This window comes from Nyctibius grandis, chromosome Z (assembly GCF_013368605.1).
Source record: "Nyctibius grandis isolate bNycGra1 chromosome Z, bNycGra1.pri, whole genome shotgun sequence".
Classification (NCBI taxonomy): domain Eukaryota; kingdom Metazoa; phylum Chordata; class Aves; order Nyctibiiformes; family Nyctibiidae; genus Nyctibius; species Nyctibius grandis.
In genome coordinates this window covers 25,455,719-25,470,837 of record NC_090695.1, presented here as the reverse complement: position 1 = coordinate 25,470,837, position 15,119 = coordinate 25,455,719, and the positions used below count along the sequence as shown (strand labels likewise).

The 15,119-nt window shown below is 43.9% G+C and overlaps 1 protein-coding gene across 1 annotated transcript in view; it reads left to right on the top strand.

Moving 5' to 3' along the window:
• Window positions 1–217: 217 nt before the first annotated feature.
• The window catches only part of IQGAP2 (IQ motif containing GTPase activating protein 2), a 136,611-nt gene continuing 121,709 nt past the window's right edge, over window positions 218–15,119 (top strand). The window contains exon 1 of the mRNA XM_068422192.1: window positions 218–270. Coding sequence (XP_068278293.1) covers window positions 225–270 — 46 coding nt within the window. The 5' untranslated portion in view covers window positions 218–224. The remainder of the gene's footprint in view (window positions 271–15,119) is intronic.

The following is a 15,119-nucleotide window of genomic DNA, read 5'->3' as shown; positions in this document are numbered from 1 at the left end:
TCCCTCCCCGCCTTCCCCGGCGGCGGTAGCCTCTGCCGCTGCACAGGCGGGTCCCCCGGCCGGCGGCGCCCCATGGCCCTGCGCGGAGCCGCCCCGGGTGGCCGCGGGGCGGGGCGGGGCGGGCGCGGCGCCGGGCGGCAGCGAATCAGCGGGGCCCGGCCCGCGCATAAGAAGGGCGGGCGGCAACCGGCGCCCTCCCTTTCTTCCTCCGTCCCGGCGGCAGGATGCACCATGAGGAGCTGGCGCCCCTGCAGCGGCCCCGCTACGGCTGTGAGTGGGCTCGGGGGGAACGGGGCGCGCTTCGGGACCTTTGTTTTTTCAGTCCACCCTCCCTTGCCGGCTTTCTCGGTTTAATACTTGGGGCTTGAGGGGAGAATACATCCCGCCCAGCAGACTCTGTTGAAGCGCTCCGGCTTGTTTTAGGTTAGCTCGCAGCGAGCTCCGTCTGGCTTTTGAACAGGTTTTCATGGGGCTGGGTTTTGTTCTGAAACTTTATGAATTGATTATAGCTGTAATTCCGCATTGCAACTCGGGAGGTTTCGGTCGGAGCTAGAGCTTTGGGTTTTAACTTTGACTTGGTGTTACAGGTATCGCTTTGGGTTGTAACTTTATACCTTGAGTTGTTACTGTAGTTTCGAGTTGTAACTTTGTAACCTTTGGATTATATATTCAGAATTTCAATTTTACAATTAAAATTTTGCTACCTAATTGTATAACTTTGGCTTAGAACTTATTAACTTTAAATAATAACTAGGGTGAGGCGAGAAGCAGTGCAGGTACCAGGCATCTCCTTTTCAGAGGAGGTGTATTTACTTCCCAAACCTCTATTTAAGAAAAAGCCATGAAGCACCTTCCCTCGTCCTGCTGCAGGGCGCTCTCAGCACTGCTGTGCCGTGCTGGGGTCCTGCACCGGACTGTTCTTCCTCCCGGTTCCTGCGGGCAGAGCAGTGCAAGCCCTTGGCTTTGCCGTCCCTATAAGCAATGCCTCTGATATTTCAGGCATTGCAAAATGTGAACACACAAATTATTCGCAAAGCTCAGGACAGCCCAGGCATCCTGTGGTCTGACGAGCAGCTTCCTAGGTCTTAGCATAGCAGTTTTGTTTGAAACCGGTTCTGAAACCTCTTTTTTAGGAAGAAGCACAAAAACGCTTTGCAATGTTAGGGGATGCCTCGCTTCCACCTGGGAAAACAGAACAGAAAAGGTGATGCTTGGCAGTGAGACCTGCAGCTTGGAGAATGCTGTGCCCTCCTCAGCATTTTCCTGTATTGATACCTGCCAGTCGGGGCAGTCCATGGAACCTGCCTGTACGTTTCATTTTTCATTTGCGCTGACTAGTAGGTGAATGGGAGGCTTTTGAAGCTGTGTTCGCAGTTGTCAGGACTGATACCATTTTTTGCAGTGGTTACTACAGACGTAGGCTGGGTTCCTATGCTAGTATGTTAGCAAAGGTGAATATTTTGCTTGTGAAGTCAATCTCCCAGTCATCTCAGCTTGCTCTGACGTTGCCCACGTGGTAGGGCAGTGTCCAGGCAGTGTGCTGCATGGTGCTCCAGCCCCAGGTTGGAGCTTTGTCCACTTGCTTAACACACAGAAACTCCTCAAATGTATGTGGTGTGTCCATCAGGCCCACAGCAACCGAGGCTTTCCTGTACAGATCTCACCTGGCTGGTATCAGAACACATGAGTCTGGACATGTGGAACTTGCTAGTCTGCCATAAAGTCCAGTGTGGCTGAAGATGAGGCTTTGACCTAAAGCAAAGGGCTCATCCTTTGTGCCTTGGTTCTCGCCTGGGCACTAAGGATGACTTATCTTATTGCCAGAGATGCTCAGAGTATTTTAAGAATCTCAGACTTTATTTATAGTGGGGAAAGAATGACCATGTTAAGGGTGTTGAATATAGTTCTGAAGATATGGTCTGTCCTCTCAGTATTTATGTTTTGCTATGATAGTTCAGAGCTTTTTACAGTAGTGACCAGAGAAAAGTTGGTGTTTTGAGTTGTAGCCACTCTCCTGGTGCTTGGTCTCCTGTCCCAGGGTCAGGAGAGGATGACAGCATCCTTCTTGGCTCTTCTGATGTCATCTCCCCTCTGTCGGATGCCACCTGCTGGCACAGGCTCCAGTGGCTATTCTGTCCTTCCCTGAGTGAGAGGCTGTGGTTGTTGTATGGCATTGCATCCTCTTTTTTTAGGATGGATTTTTCTGCTGCAGAAACCTTTGAGATAATATTCCTTTCAAGGGACTGGGCAAAGGCTTCTCAAATAGGAGAGGCTGATGCCTATGTTTTTTAAAAAATGCACCAAAGGACTCCATAGAGAACTCTGTACACCAAAGAACCAAACCATAGCCTTGTTTATAGTGGTATCACAAGTATGGGTACATGTTTGTCTTTTTAGCCTGTGTCTAGAAAACCAAATGTGCTTTATCTACACTATATTTGTCTGCCATTTTGGGACAAGGAGAGAAGGAGCTTCTTAAAGCCAAAAAAAGAAAAGGCTCCCAAATTAGGAAACTTTATTTATTATTTATTTATTATCTGAGCTCTCATGAAGTCCATTGTAAGTTGTAGGTTTTCTGTATAATTAAAACTGCACTTTGTATCACTGGCAAACAGTTCCCAATGTTGAACACCACATCTATGCTGGATTTCCTAGTAGAGTTAATACGTTGTCCAAGTTAGGCTATCAAATTGCTAAGACTCCTTGCTTTAGTGATCTAGTACTGTTTTAAACATTTAACATGGACTTTTGACTTTGGCTTCAGGCTTGTGGCAGAGCTTGAGTGTTGCTCTGAAGAAGGTTAACATTTTACTATGCTAATTCTCTGCTACGAACTATATGAACCAGTGCATGGTTATCAGTAGCATTTCATTTTATAATTAGAGAGGAAGACATATGCAAATCTTGGCTGCATTTTGTAGCCTGATGGATACCACTGGGAAAAAGTATGCTCTGGTATCCCGGAGCATAAGACCTTGTAGCACAAAGAGACTAACTGGGAAGACATATCCCTAACTTAAAAACTAGCTTTGCATTAGAAGTTTTGGTGATGTGGTAACTCAAAGTTACGTATCTAGAAAAAATTCTTAGAGCTGATCATTTTCATCTCTAAAGTCAGGAAACAGCTGAATGAAACTGAACAAGAGGATCCCTTTTGGGGTGGGTGCTAGATCAGGATGAACGTGGCTCATGGGAGAATCAGGAGCTCAGCGCAAAGTCTTTGAGCCTTCTTAGCCTGTTAGGGCCAAAGCCTTGTGCCTTCCTGGACTGCTTATTGAAAGGTGCCTCCAACTCTGTGTCCTGTCAATAGCTTACAAAAGATGCAGAAGAGATTTCTGTTGGTGCTCCACTGAATCTTTCAGATATTCATGTCCAGCGCCAACTCAAATGAGATTATACAAGTATAAGGAAGCAGCTTATACAGCAGAAACCATGTTAACAGGCATGCTGCAACTGAGTTTACGTAGCTGGTTTCCAGTCTGGCTACAGCTGTTGCCTCGTTTATTTCTCAATCCCAGCATGATCAGATGCAGGAGTTCACAGAACTGCAGAGAACTGGGACTTGTAACCCAACTCAAGGTCTGAGCAATTTTTATAACAAAAATGCTTGGTGCTGTTGAAGATTATGAAGAAGAAAAAGTGTAACTCTTGGATGTGCTTTACAGATTAAATGTGAAGTTCTGAACATAGGAAGATAGTGAATCAGCCTGCGATGTAACTTTGAGAATGCCTTTTTCCTAACACTCTCAGGTCCTTTATAGCTAGTTCACCCTGAAACCTGTGTGCAGAAACAAATACTTAAGTTTGTAAGAAATGTCTGAATGGCTTCACCACACTTCCAGGAATGTAACAAAGCTACAGTGAGTGAGGCCATGAGTATCTGGATTTGCAAAGGATTTCAGACATTTCCATGCTCAGAGTAGCTGAATACACCCCAGGTCTCTGTATACTGAGTGGGAGAGGAACTAGATGCTTCAGCATCATCAAACACATCTATTGGAGATAAGCAGCTAAAGAAGTCTTCATCTCTCCTGCTGAAGCTGGAAAGCCAGCTTCTTTGGGTATAGATGGGTAAATGTGGAGGAAACTTGACTTTGGTGTCCAGTGACGAGGGAGTTGCTTGTACTTCTGGTCCAGGCTCCCCAAACTGCTTCTGTTTGGCAGTAGAAGCTAGGAGATGAGACAAACAAGTAGCACAAAAGCCCTGTGAGGGAAAGCTGCCCTGCCTGTTTCCACAGGCAGGGCAAACCTTAAGTGAAACACAGCCTACACCTCTCTCTGAAACTGCACCCAGTTTCTTTCTTTGGCAGGATATGAAAGCTTGCAAAACAGTGGCTTTTTGAAAAGTGTTTAATTTCAGAAACTATAAATTTGTCTGCATGTCTATTAAGCACAGGGAAACAAATGGCTATTTTTCAATTTAAGAGGGGAAAAAAATCTTTTGGTAAAAGTTCCATAGGATTTTTCTAAGTGAAAACAGATGGGTTTTTTAAAGCTGAAAAAAAAAAAGCTTAACTGTATCCTATACAGTATATTCTTTTGTGTGTATACTTTTTTGTAGTACTTGTCGCTTACGAGAACACTTTTCTTTTTCTTTATTGATGGGTGTAATTTGGCAACCAAATACACTGTTTATCTCTTCCACTCTTTTGTAGGTTGCTAATAATTAAACTGCTGAATGAGAACTTGAAAAGTTTAACTGCTTTGTTTAACCAAGTGCACATAATTCATTTGGTAGGAGTGGTTCTCAGTATGCTTTTTGTCCAAAGCAGGCTCATCACCCCTGAAGTCTCTTCATAAAGAAAGGATGGAGCTATGTTACAGCATGCTTAAAGCTACTTGAACGCTGTTGAAACAGGAAATATTAACATTGTACTGGAAATGGGATTTATAGCACACGTGAGTGCGCTAGATCAGTCCAATACTTGAGGCATGGAATAAGAAATGTGCAGCTTTGCAGTTCGCCTCTTCTGTTATGTGGTATTTCAGTTACCTGGCTATTCTAGCTCAAGACTTGCTTGATACTGTTTCTGATTCAAGCTGATTATGATTTACTAGGAATAATCTTACATGTAAGGTGGAAAAAAAAATGCCTGGCAGCGATAGGCAGGAGTTGTGGGTCATATTTCAGTGGGGTGATAAGCAAGTGTTCTCTCTTGTGCTCTGCTCCTTGCAGGAAATGATTAACCAGCTGTGTTTGCGTCACTTGTTCAGGCTGTTTCGGTGATTTTTTGGAACAGGTATCCTTGAACTGCCACATGCTGTGGAATGAAAGTGCAGGTGCTGGATGGGGGAGAGACGGTGCCCACCCTGACCTGGGGAGCGTGATCAGGGAGGGCAGAGGCTGAGTGCTCCCATCCTGGGGAGGGGAGGCAAGTGGAAAGGAGTGACTGCTGTGGGCACCTCATTTGCTGATCCTTGATGAGACGGGCCCTGCACAGCTCATTCATGGGTCAGCACTTCCTGCACCTCGGTGCTTGTGTTCACCTTCAGCAAACAACGATGTCCTCTTCAGCCTGGTACTGGTTGGGCTTTGCAAAGGGTTGTCTGTGGGATGTGTACTGCCTTATCTTCACAGCTGGGAGGGAGGAGGGAGCTGCTGAGCACCTTGCACAGGGGCAGGTTTGTGCTGGTGACCAGCACTTTGCTCCTGGCACTACTCCAGTTGTGTTTTGCCAGCTGCTGTGGCACCGGCCAGGGGTACCCTGGTCTGTGGTGGTGATGGGCTGGTGGGGCAGGCAGTGCCTGCAGGGTGCTCTGTGGTGGCCAAGGGCCTTGGTAAGGTGTTGGGGTGGGCCATGTGGCAGGAGAGGGAGGGCATGGGGCCATGATCCTTGCATGGAGATCTTTGGAGCAGAGAAAAGCGATGCTTTGGTTTGGAGATCAGCTTCCCTGCTACCCATCAAGGGAGATACTGAATCAGGTGGTGTTCATACAAACTCTGCACGCCCCCTAAATATCTTTTGAAATGTGTAAGCAAATAAACAGCCATTAAGAACCTGTGTGGTGGCCAATTTCAGTGTTAAACTACTGTTTTGTTCAAATGAATATGCACTAGCAAGAAACACTTACGTGGAGGAATTATGTCAGTTCTTTGTTATCACTTATTGCCCAAGTTAAGAGTTTGGCCAGCACCTTAGAGCTCTGACTAGCAACTGCTGGCAAACTGCTGCCAGCCACTAAGGACCTGCTGCCTCAACGTATGCTGCCTGCCAGCCAGGCTCCAAAGCTGGCAGAAATTACTGTCCTCATCCCAGGTGCTTCTCTTGGCTTGGGTGTATCAGGCTAAGCAGTCTGTGGCTTCAGCTAAAGTCGGTGATGAAGGATGTGGTCTGTGCCAGTCCTCCCCTGTGGACTCTGACCTGCTTCTTTCAAAGTGCAGTAAAAGCTTTCATGGCATCTAGCAAGGTATTTAAAATGATTCTTACCAGGCTCCAAAGTCTGATGGGAAATGTGTGGTCATGCATGATATCCATCCTCTACTGGCTGTTCCTCCTGAAAATTAAGGGTATCCTCCTGCATTTGTGCTTGATTTGTAAAGCTGGTAAGCACACTGGTTATATTTCCAGGATCAGAGCCTCACAGCTTCTAGGAGCACAGCACAGTTTAATTCAGGGGCAGTTGGAATGGGAAATGCCCGAACTCGGTACAGAATTATGCTTCATTAAGGCAACCGCTCTTTCACAGGGATGTAATGTTGAACTATAGGCCAGCAAATGTTTTATTTGTCTCTTTAAAGGGAGGTTTCAAAGGTGTTTTGGGGAATCATAGGTAAGTACAGGGGATATCTGTGCCTAATAGTCTGGTTGAAGTGATTAGAAACAAGGTAAAAATTTTGAAAACTAAACAAGGACACACAGGTTTGCTTTGCCAAAAACATGATCCTGTATCTAGGGTCATCTTCTTTAATGAGACAAGCTGCTGTTTTTAGCTGGTGTTAATTACGTTGGCATGACAGCTCCTGCCTTGCAGCAGACTGTTGCAACTGGTGAGTTTTCAGCAGCCTGAACTTGCTGAGGTGCCTTGAAGCTGCTCTGTCGGGCTGCTGTGGTCTTCACCTCTTGCCAGCAGTCACACAATAGCATGCAGACCTAATCTGTCAGGAAGCTAATCTGTTTTTGCAGAGCTGATTTGCATTGCTGGATTTGCAGTCACCTCAGGCCTCTGCAGGGACTGGTTGCAGATCTCAGATATGCCTGCTGGACCGAGGCAGGGGCCACTTTCTGGCCAGGTGGGACTGTGTGAGCCAGAATTTAAATGTGTTTAAATTGCTCTGGAACAGCACCCTGAAGCTGTGGCTTCGTGTGTGCTTTCAGTCAGCTCTGTTGGTGGAAGAAGCAACCTCGACTCCTTCTACGGGATTATTTTTGGCTGGATTAGGTTCTCAGTCTGGTTTGCTCCACAAACCCGTGGGCAGTAGCTGGAGCAGGGATGAGAACAAGCGATTGAGGGAACAGCAGGCTGAGTTGATTTAAGTGGTGTTACTGCTTGCACATAGAGATCTGGAAAGTGTGTGTGCAGTGGGGCACCAAAATGTGCAGGCAGCACATGAGTATGGACTGGGGCACATGGGAAGGAACAGTATGCATCACCATGGTCTGCCCCTGGGTTCCTCAGCTGCGGTGCTGCTGCCACCCTGGTGCCCTGCCTGCCCACCAGGGCTGGAGCTGCACTCAGCTCTCTTGCTGCCCAGGGAGTTTTGAGTTACAGAAATGTTTTTGAGGGAATTTTGTCTCTAGCACAATAGTCTCATAAATCCGTAAGTGTCAGTAAAGGCATGGCAGTGTTTGCCAGGCAGAGCTATGGTGGTAAGAAAATTGTAAGAAACTGTCTAAATACTTGAACAAGAAAGAAAAATAAATGCTTTTTGTATGTAAAGTAAGATTCAAGATGCTCTTCCAACCCTTTTCTGCTGGTAAAATTACTCTTGACATGCAGGGCCTCAAAACTGTAGGGATGAGATGTGACTTGTGGTATGTGCTGCTTATTTCTGGGATTATTAGTTTTCTGAGCCTAACTGATTTGCCCAATCAATAGCTGGCTGGCCTCTGTTCGGTGGTAAACAAGTCTTAAATTCCATATGTTCTCAATACATTAAAGCAGAATAAATAATGCATTGAAGTATCAGTAAGGATATGTGGTGTTGTAACTGAAAAGGAACACAAAGGAGTCCTGGGGAGAGCAGGGATTATATTTAGATGAATCTGGGACAGAGCTTTTACCTAGGAAAAATCATCATCTGTTTTTTACAAAACCAGGCACACAGTAAACCTGCTTTCTCTATGTCTGAGCTCAGAAGTTGTTTTGAATACTGCTTTTCAGACCACAGCAGAGCATAGATTTCTTCACTGTGATTTAGTGGAGGCTGGGAGATGAACTAGCCTTGGTTCAGCATTTGAAGTTGCATTGCAGCTGACTACTGAAGGTAGGTAGACAGCTTACTTGCAAGGATTGGATGTGACTGCCTGCCACTTTGAGTTTATATCACATCTGGCTGTGGTAATGGTGTTTAACGGGTTACAATGCTCCAGAAAATACACCGCTTTTATCGCATGTAAAGCACGCTCCTTGGTTGTGCTCCAATATGTATCTTCACACAGATCACAGGAAGTGAGATCACATGGTTTTGCTGAAGATTTCACTGATGTGAGTTATTTTAGAACAAAATGAATCAAATTTCTTAGTATTGTGGGTAGTAACAGGCAAAACAAGGGCTGGTGTTTCCTATGACACTGAACCATGGCAATAACACTCAGCAGTTTCCCCTTTTTTTTGCCACACTTAAAATTAAGTAGCTCCATAAATGTTTACAGAGGCTTCTGACAGAAATAGAGGTGGATTTCTGTAACACTCATCTGTATCCTTTTTCCTAAAACTATGGTGGGAGGGTGCTGACTGATAGGCTGCTTCTGTCCAGTCTGCAAATGCTACCCATTGACAGACCTATCTGGACTCCCCAAAATGATGAAGAAATGAGCAGCTGAGATTTTTTGGGCTCCTATAGCAGTAGCAGAATGGGTCTGCACTAGCTTCTTGAGCACACTTGAGATGCAAATTTCCATCTGATCAAGTTATTTCCATTTAATTTCCTCAAGTTATGAAGTATAGACTTTATTGGAAGATGACCATTAGCATGAAATGTTACCAATTAGGTAGAAGTATTTTACTTGTGCTCACTCTTGACAGCCTTTAGTGTGCAGGCCAGGAGAAGCAGAAATACTGCTGATGAACAAGGCTTGTTGTGACACTGGGTCTCTACAGAAATAGTTACCATATAGAATAGCAATGGCAGAGACTCACCTGGGCAAGACACTGCTGATGGAGCAGCTGGTTTTTCAGACTGGTCTGCTCCCTGTAGGAGCTGTAGATGCTTTATAAGGAGGCTGACCATAGAGTGTGAGCTGGAAACCAGGGTAAAGCTTGGAGGAAGAACCGTTACAAGTCCTAGCAAAAGTCTTGATTTTTGAAGTAGTTCTTCAACAAAGGAAACAAACTGCAGCTACACAAAAGATGATAAAAGTCAGTGCTCAGCCCTCAAGCATGAGAGTTTCCTTGTTGGACAGAGCCTTCAAAACTTGCAAACACATAGCTTAATTTGATGTTAAGTTTATGCGTGTTGCTTGTGCTATGGTTGCCACAACACTGATGGAAAGCTAGTTACGCTTCCTTTATTTTAGTGGTCTTGGTATTGCTATTTCAAGCTGAATGCTTGTTTTGAGGTGTTTACACAATGCTTCCAACATGCCTCTGATATTTTATTCACAATAAATAACTTATATTTAGTGTTGTCACTGTGGTGCTTTAGTGGAAATGGATTCAAGGCAGCAAGGAGGCTGTCCTGTGATCAGTACTTGCTGCATTAATCCAAACTTTACTTGTTGGAGTGGGCAATGGAGTAGGCACAAGCAAGTAACATGAAAAATTAAGTTCCTCAAGATGAGATTGACAAAGTTTTGTGTCAGTTTAGAGGAAATATTAATTTAGTAGAACTAACACAGTTAGAAACGGTGTATGATTTGGGTGAAAACTTATCTTGTGAGTGCAGCTGTCAGTGGCTTGTTCTGGAAATGGAAGTACTTGGTTTATTGACAAGTTAGGAGGAACATCTGTCTCACTCCGTATCTGATGATTCTGCAGTGATGTGTACAATGGTAGATGTCTCATTGTTACTCAGAGCAGTTTTAAGTCTCAATATTTAGGTACTGGATGTACTGAGTGAAAGGGTGGAGTTTTGTCTGTTCTTTTCAAACATTGCTCAAAGGTCTATGATTAGAGACTTAGATCTTTTGTGCTTTTGTTCTCTCCTATGGTTGTAACTCCTGACAATGAAGGAAAAATTAATTCTTATTACTAGGTACGTATGTAAATGAGATATAAGGACTGGAGTTGTCCAGAAGCAGTGTGGGCAATTGCCCCCCCAAGCAATGTCTGCCTGCCTGTGCAGTGTGCTCCTGCAGTGACCTAGCAGGGAGCATTGGGAGGAGATTACCCTGGAGCCAGTGGTGCCAGCTCCAACAACTCTGCAAGCACTTGCTTGCCTGCTGTGGAGTGGAGGCAGCCACGGAGGCTTCAAGTGATAACTGAGCTCATTGCTAATGTATATCTGCCTCTGAACTGGTTACCTGAATGGATACACTGAGTTTGCCTTCTACCTGCAAGAATACATCATCTCACCCATGAAGCAGGAACAAAGAAGGTGCATCTCCATCTCCTGGGCCTTTCTGCATCTGTGTGGACCAGCAAAGTCAGCAAGACCAAGAGGCTTTAGGGTGATATCCTAGCCTGTAAGCTTGGTGCTGCACCTCCATCCTTTTTTGTGGTTCCTGCTTGTGCTGGGCCATCTCAGCTGCAGAAACAGCTGCTGACTGCCCAGCAGTTTTGGGAGTTGTTTCACAAGCAGCTCAGCTGCCAGGGAGCCAGGAATGCTGGAGGGAGGACAGGAACTGCAATGGCTCTGTTCATTCTCTGCGTCTGGGTGCCCAGGGATCCTGCTAGTCGCCTAAACTCACCATAGCTATATGTTGATGTTCTACATCATACAGCATTTCTTTATGTTATTGTGAATTTTAAGCCATTTTTTGTATTAAAATTGTTCAGCCTCATTCTATGGGTCTGTAGGTGCAAACTAAATTTTCAGACTTATTATCGCTAATGCTTAAGTTTTTTTTCTCCCCATTAAGATTAAAAAAAGCCATTGTACCCATAAATCAACGAATTTGAATTACAAACTTCACAGATGATGTGACTGTAGTAATTACTTAGGAAAGAAAAGCAAGGCAGTCAGGGAAATGTGTTCTCAAAGTGTAAGGCAGCAAACCTCATAGCATGCATGCTTTTCTTTTTTATTAACATGCTTGTGTTTGTACATTGGAGGAAAAATGTGCTGTAACATTTCAGATGTTTTCTGGAGCTCCTTTCAGAGTGCAGAGAGAGTGAAGCAGATTATTTGTTCAGACCTTGGTAGAAGAAAGACTCTGCAACAGACTGGCTGCGGAAGAAGCAGAAGATGATGAATTATCAAATGAAGAATTAAGACCAGATGTCAAGGCTGAGAGTTTCTATGCTGCAGTCTTTCTCATGATGTTTTCAAATTTACTCAGTGCTTAATTGATGTTCTTGCTTATGGCTTTTCCTAGGCAGGTGTTTCAGTCCTCCTGAGTTATGGTTCAGACCCTGAGACTCACATAGCTCTTGTCTGAGTTACTCAGTGACACTCAGACACAACTTTGTCCTCAGGTTCTCTTTGTCTTTCAGTCCAGTGTTCCTGCTTGTCATCCTTCTTTCCTCTTCTTTAAGCTACACCTTACCACGTTTCTTCCAGCTGGTTACAGTACTGTGAGTTTGCTGGTAGGAAGCTTTTTGATGTCAGCCTCACAGTTGATCTGAATATTGAATCCATTTGGCAACTGTTCCCTCCCAAACAGAATACCATGCTGGACTTTTTTTAGGAGGTGTGAGGGGGTCTTCCCTTCCCCTCTCTCTCAGTCCCCCTGTCCCTGTTCTTGTCTTTCTCCTTTGTCCCAACCAAGAGTAGCCCCTCCCTAACCAGCTTCCAGGTAGTAGGGGTTTACTGCAAGTGTATCTATAAATCACTGTTTTGGTCTCAGATTGTAATGCAGATGAGCTTTTTGACATTTTCAAGATTGAAAAAAGAAATCGGACAAGGTTCTGATTTAGCCAAAACTCCTGTGCAGCATTTGCAGGCTGTTATCGTAATGGGTTACTCTTTGACTGGCCATCAGTCTTTTGAATTTTTACCACAGAATAATGGCAGTCTTCCTTGTGGACTTCAGCTAGTTTGCCTTTTCGTGAAGCATCAGTAGTTCTTGTCAGACATGCTTAACTTCTTCAGTCCCTAGGGTTCCTGTTTGCCACAGTAAGCCTCATACTTTATTCTGGTCCTGTGTGTTGGCTAAGGTGTCTCTAACAACTTAATCAGGGTGATCTTAGCCTCTGTTTGCACAGCAGGGCATCTGAACTGGCAGCAGTAGAAGTGCTATAGAGCTGTGGGTCAACATCAAGGTGTGCGAACAGATGAGGGGTGGATAAACCTGAATCTGGGTTTCCTGCTGCCGCTGTGGTGAGTTCAGTCTGTACCCTGCCCTTCTTCCCCATGGTCCCCAGCCCCTCTTTCCTGTTCTTCCATTCTACTTCTGCAGTGGCTTTCTGCCCTGTGCTTGATCCACAAATGTTTGAGTGGGGTTGTGGCTACAGGCCGTGGCAGTGTGACTATTTATAATGAAAGTTGCCTTTTGGGTTCAGCAGAAGGCTGCAAGCATATCTCCTTTTGCTGTTAACTTGTTGCGCCTCTGCTTCCAGCTCCTTGTGTAGGGATGAAAGCCTTTTGGATGAGCTTTTCACCCTTTTTTGGGTAATCTTCAAAGTATTTTACCCTCCACAAGTCACTCCTCCTTTTATGTAGGTGTGCATATGCATTTGACTTATTGATATACCTGCAATTCTTTTCAGAGAAAAATTAAATATAAACTTTCTAATGCTAGAAATAAATTTGGGGGCATTGGTAGGCAAAAGACTTAACATTTTTCTTCTGACTAAACCCAATTACAGGGTTGATACTGATGCATGCTCTAGGCACTAAAATTTTTCTGTCTTTCATAGTTGAGCAGTGTATTTTGCCAGCCTGACAATATTAAATTGTCCTTTTCATTATTTCATTTACATTCTGCTTATATTAAGTTGAACAGAGGTCACAGTAGGTAAAATGTAAGGAAACGGAATCCATATGGTAAAATTTTGGCACCTTTGTTGAGGATTGTTAATGTATATTGCTAATAAAAACCAAACAGGTTAAAGTAATTCCAGTGAAATTAAGAGAGCAAATGGTAAATGTCAGAACACAAGGAATTCAAATCACGAGTTCTTTATTTAAGCAAGCAGTGAATGTATAAAGCTGATGGAAGAACCTTTCATGCTTTACTATTTGTTTCCTCATGAATTAACCTCTGGAGAAGGAAGCCTGTTGGAAATTTCTGCTGGAATACGCAGTATTATTTTGAAAGTCTCGAGCCTGTGTGATATGCTAATCTGACCAACCAGCCTTTTCAAATAATTGCTTTTTTTAAAGCCCACATGAAAAATGTCATTCTTACTGTAGGTGTGTGGAAACTAAGCAAACCTTTCAACCAGACTGACTACTTACCAGTGTAGCACTTTCTAAGCTGCCTTCAAGTTTAGCTGTGTTAATGGCTTTTGGACTAGGCAAACAGAGATAGGATGGCCTGTAAGGGAAAGAAATAACTTGTAATTGGTGTTCACTGCCTCTTCAGGATCCAGCAGTCTGAGTGCTTCATAAGGCTTGCAGCTTTTCAGGAACATAGACTAAGGGTTTATTAGCAAAGAGTTTTAAGGTCAAGTGGGTAGTTCATAGAAAGGAGCTAGAGTTTTAAAGGTGTTCTTTGAGCACCTGAATCTTGGGGAAAGCTGTTGTGCCTTGAGGTGACCAGCTAGCAAAGTATGCAAAGAGAAATGGTTAGAATATTGTTAAGGAGTGATGTGAAGTTTTGCTGGAGACGGTGAGACTGGCAGTTAAATGTAGGTGGAACTGGTTGGGCAATAGGCTGATAAATTGCATTTCATATTTGTAATTGTAGATAGCAACACTTGAAGCTAACTGAAATTGTTTGGAGATGGATTTTCATATACTTCCTTCAACTCCATTACTCTGTCTCCTTGTTCTTCCAAATATACAGAACAATTATACTGAAGTTAAGATAAAGTGAACCACATTATTTTCATGCACAATGTTAAAGGACCCTGCTAGAAAAGATATGGCCATCATCTGGTATCATTATACACTAAGATAATGTCAGAGCTACCTAATGTCTTTTAATGCATTGCCTCTACTAAAGTCTCACTTGATGGTAATGTAGAAAGCCTGAGGTTTAAAAGCAGAGTAAAGGATGTGTATACCTATAAGCAGTAAAAAGAGTGTTAAACATTTCAGCAGTACATGTAGTTACTTGCTGAATGCCAAAGCCATCTTGTGTCTGTGTGGTTAAATGAAACTTTTTCTAAACTTTGTGGGAATTCAAGTGTCTTGAGACACATCTGAAGTCCTACAGCCTTCTGCCAGTGTTGGCACTTGACAGACTGTGAAATCAAGCAGTTTTGACACTTGGCTTCAGGAACATGGGCTGTGGTTGCTATTTTGTCACCATCCCCTTGATGTGATAGTCCTACGGTCCATGTATTGTAATAGCACTCAGTGTCTGTAAATGGATGTGGTTGGACTTGTGGTAGAAGATACATAAGACTGAAGTTAAGACCCTTTCAAGGAAATGGGGGAAGGAGGACTTGGGAAAGTGAATGCACAGGAATGAAGCTCTACGAGAAAGATCAAGGCAAAAATTGCTTTAGCAAACATTTTTAATTTTACATCAGGATGTCATTTTACTGGACTTGTGTTGTCAACACTCCCATGCTAATAGTATTTGTTAGTTTTCCCTGTTTGTGCAGTGTCTGGCAGTGAGACCTGGTCCAGAACAGTGGCCCTGTAGGTCTTGTGTGACACACATTTTGAGATTGGATAATGACTGTCTGATGGTCAGAAGATGCTTGTGTATTTCTGTATGAAAATCTGAGCTTGCCTGCTTTGGACA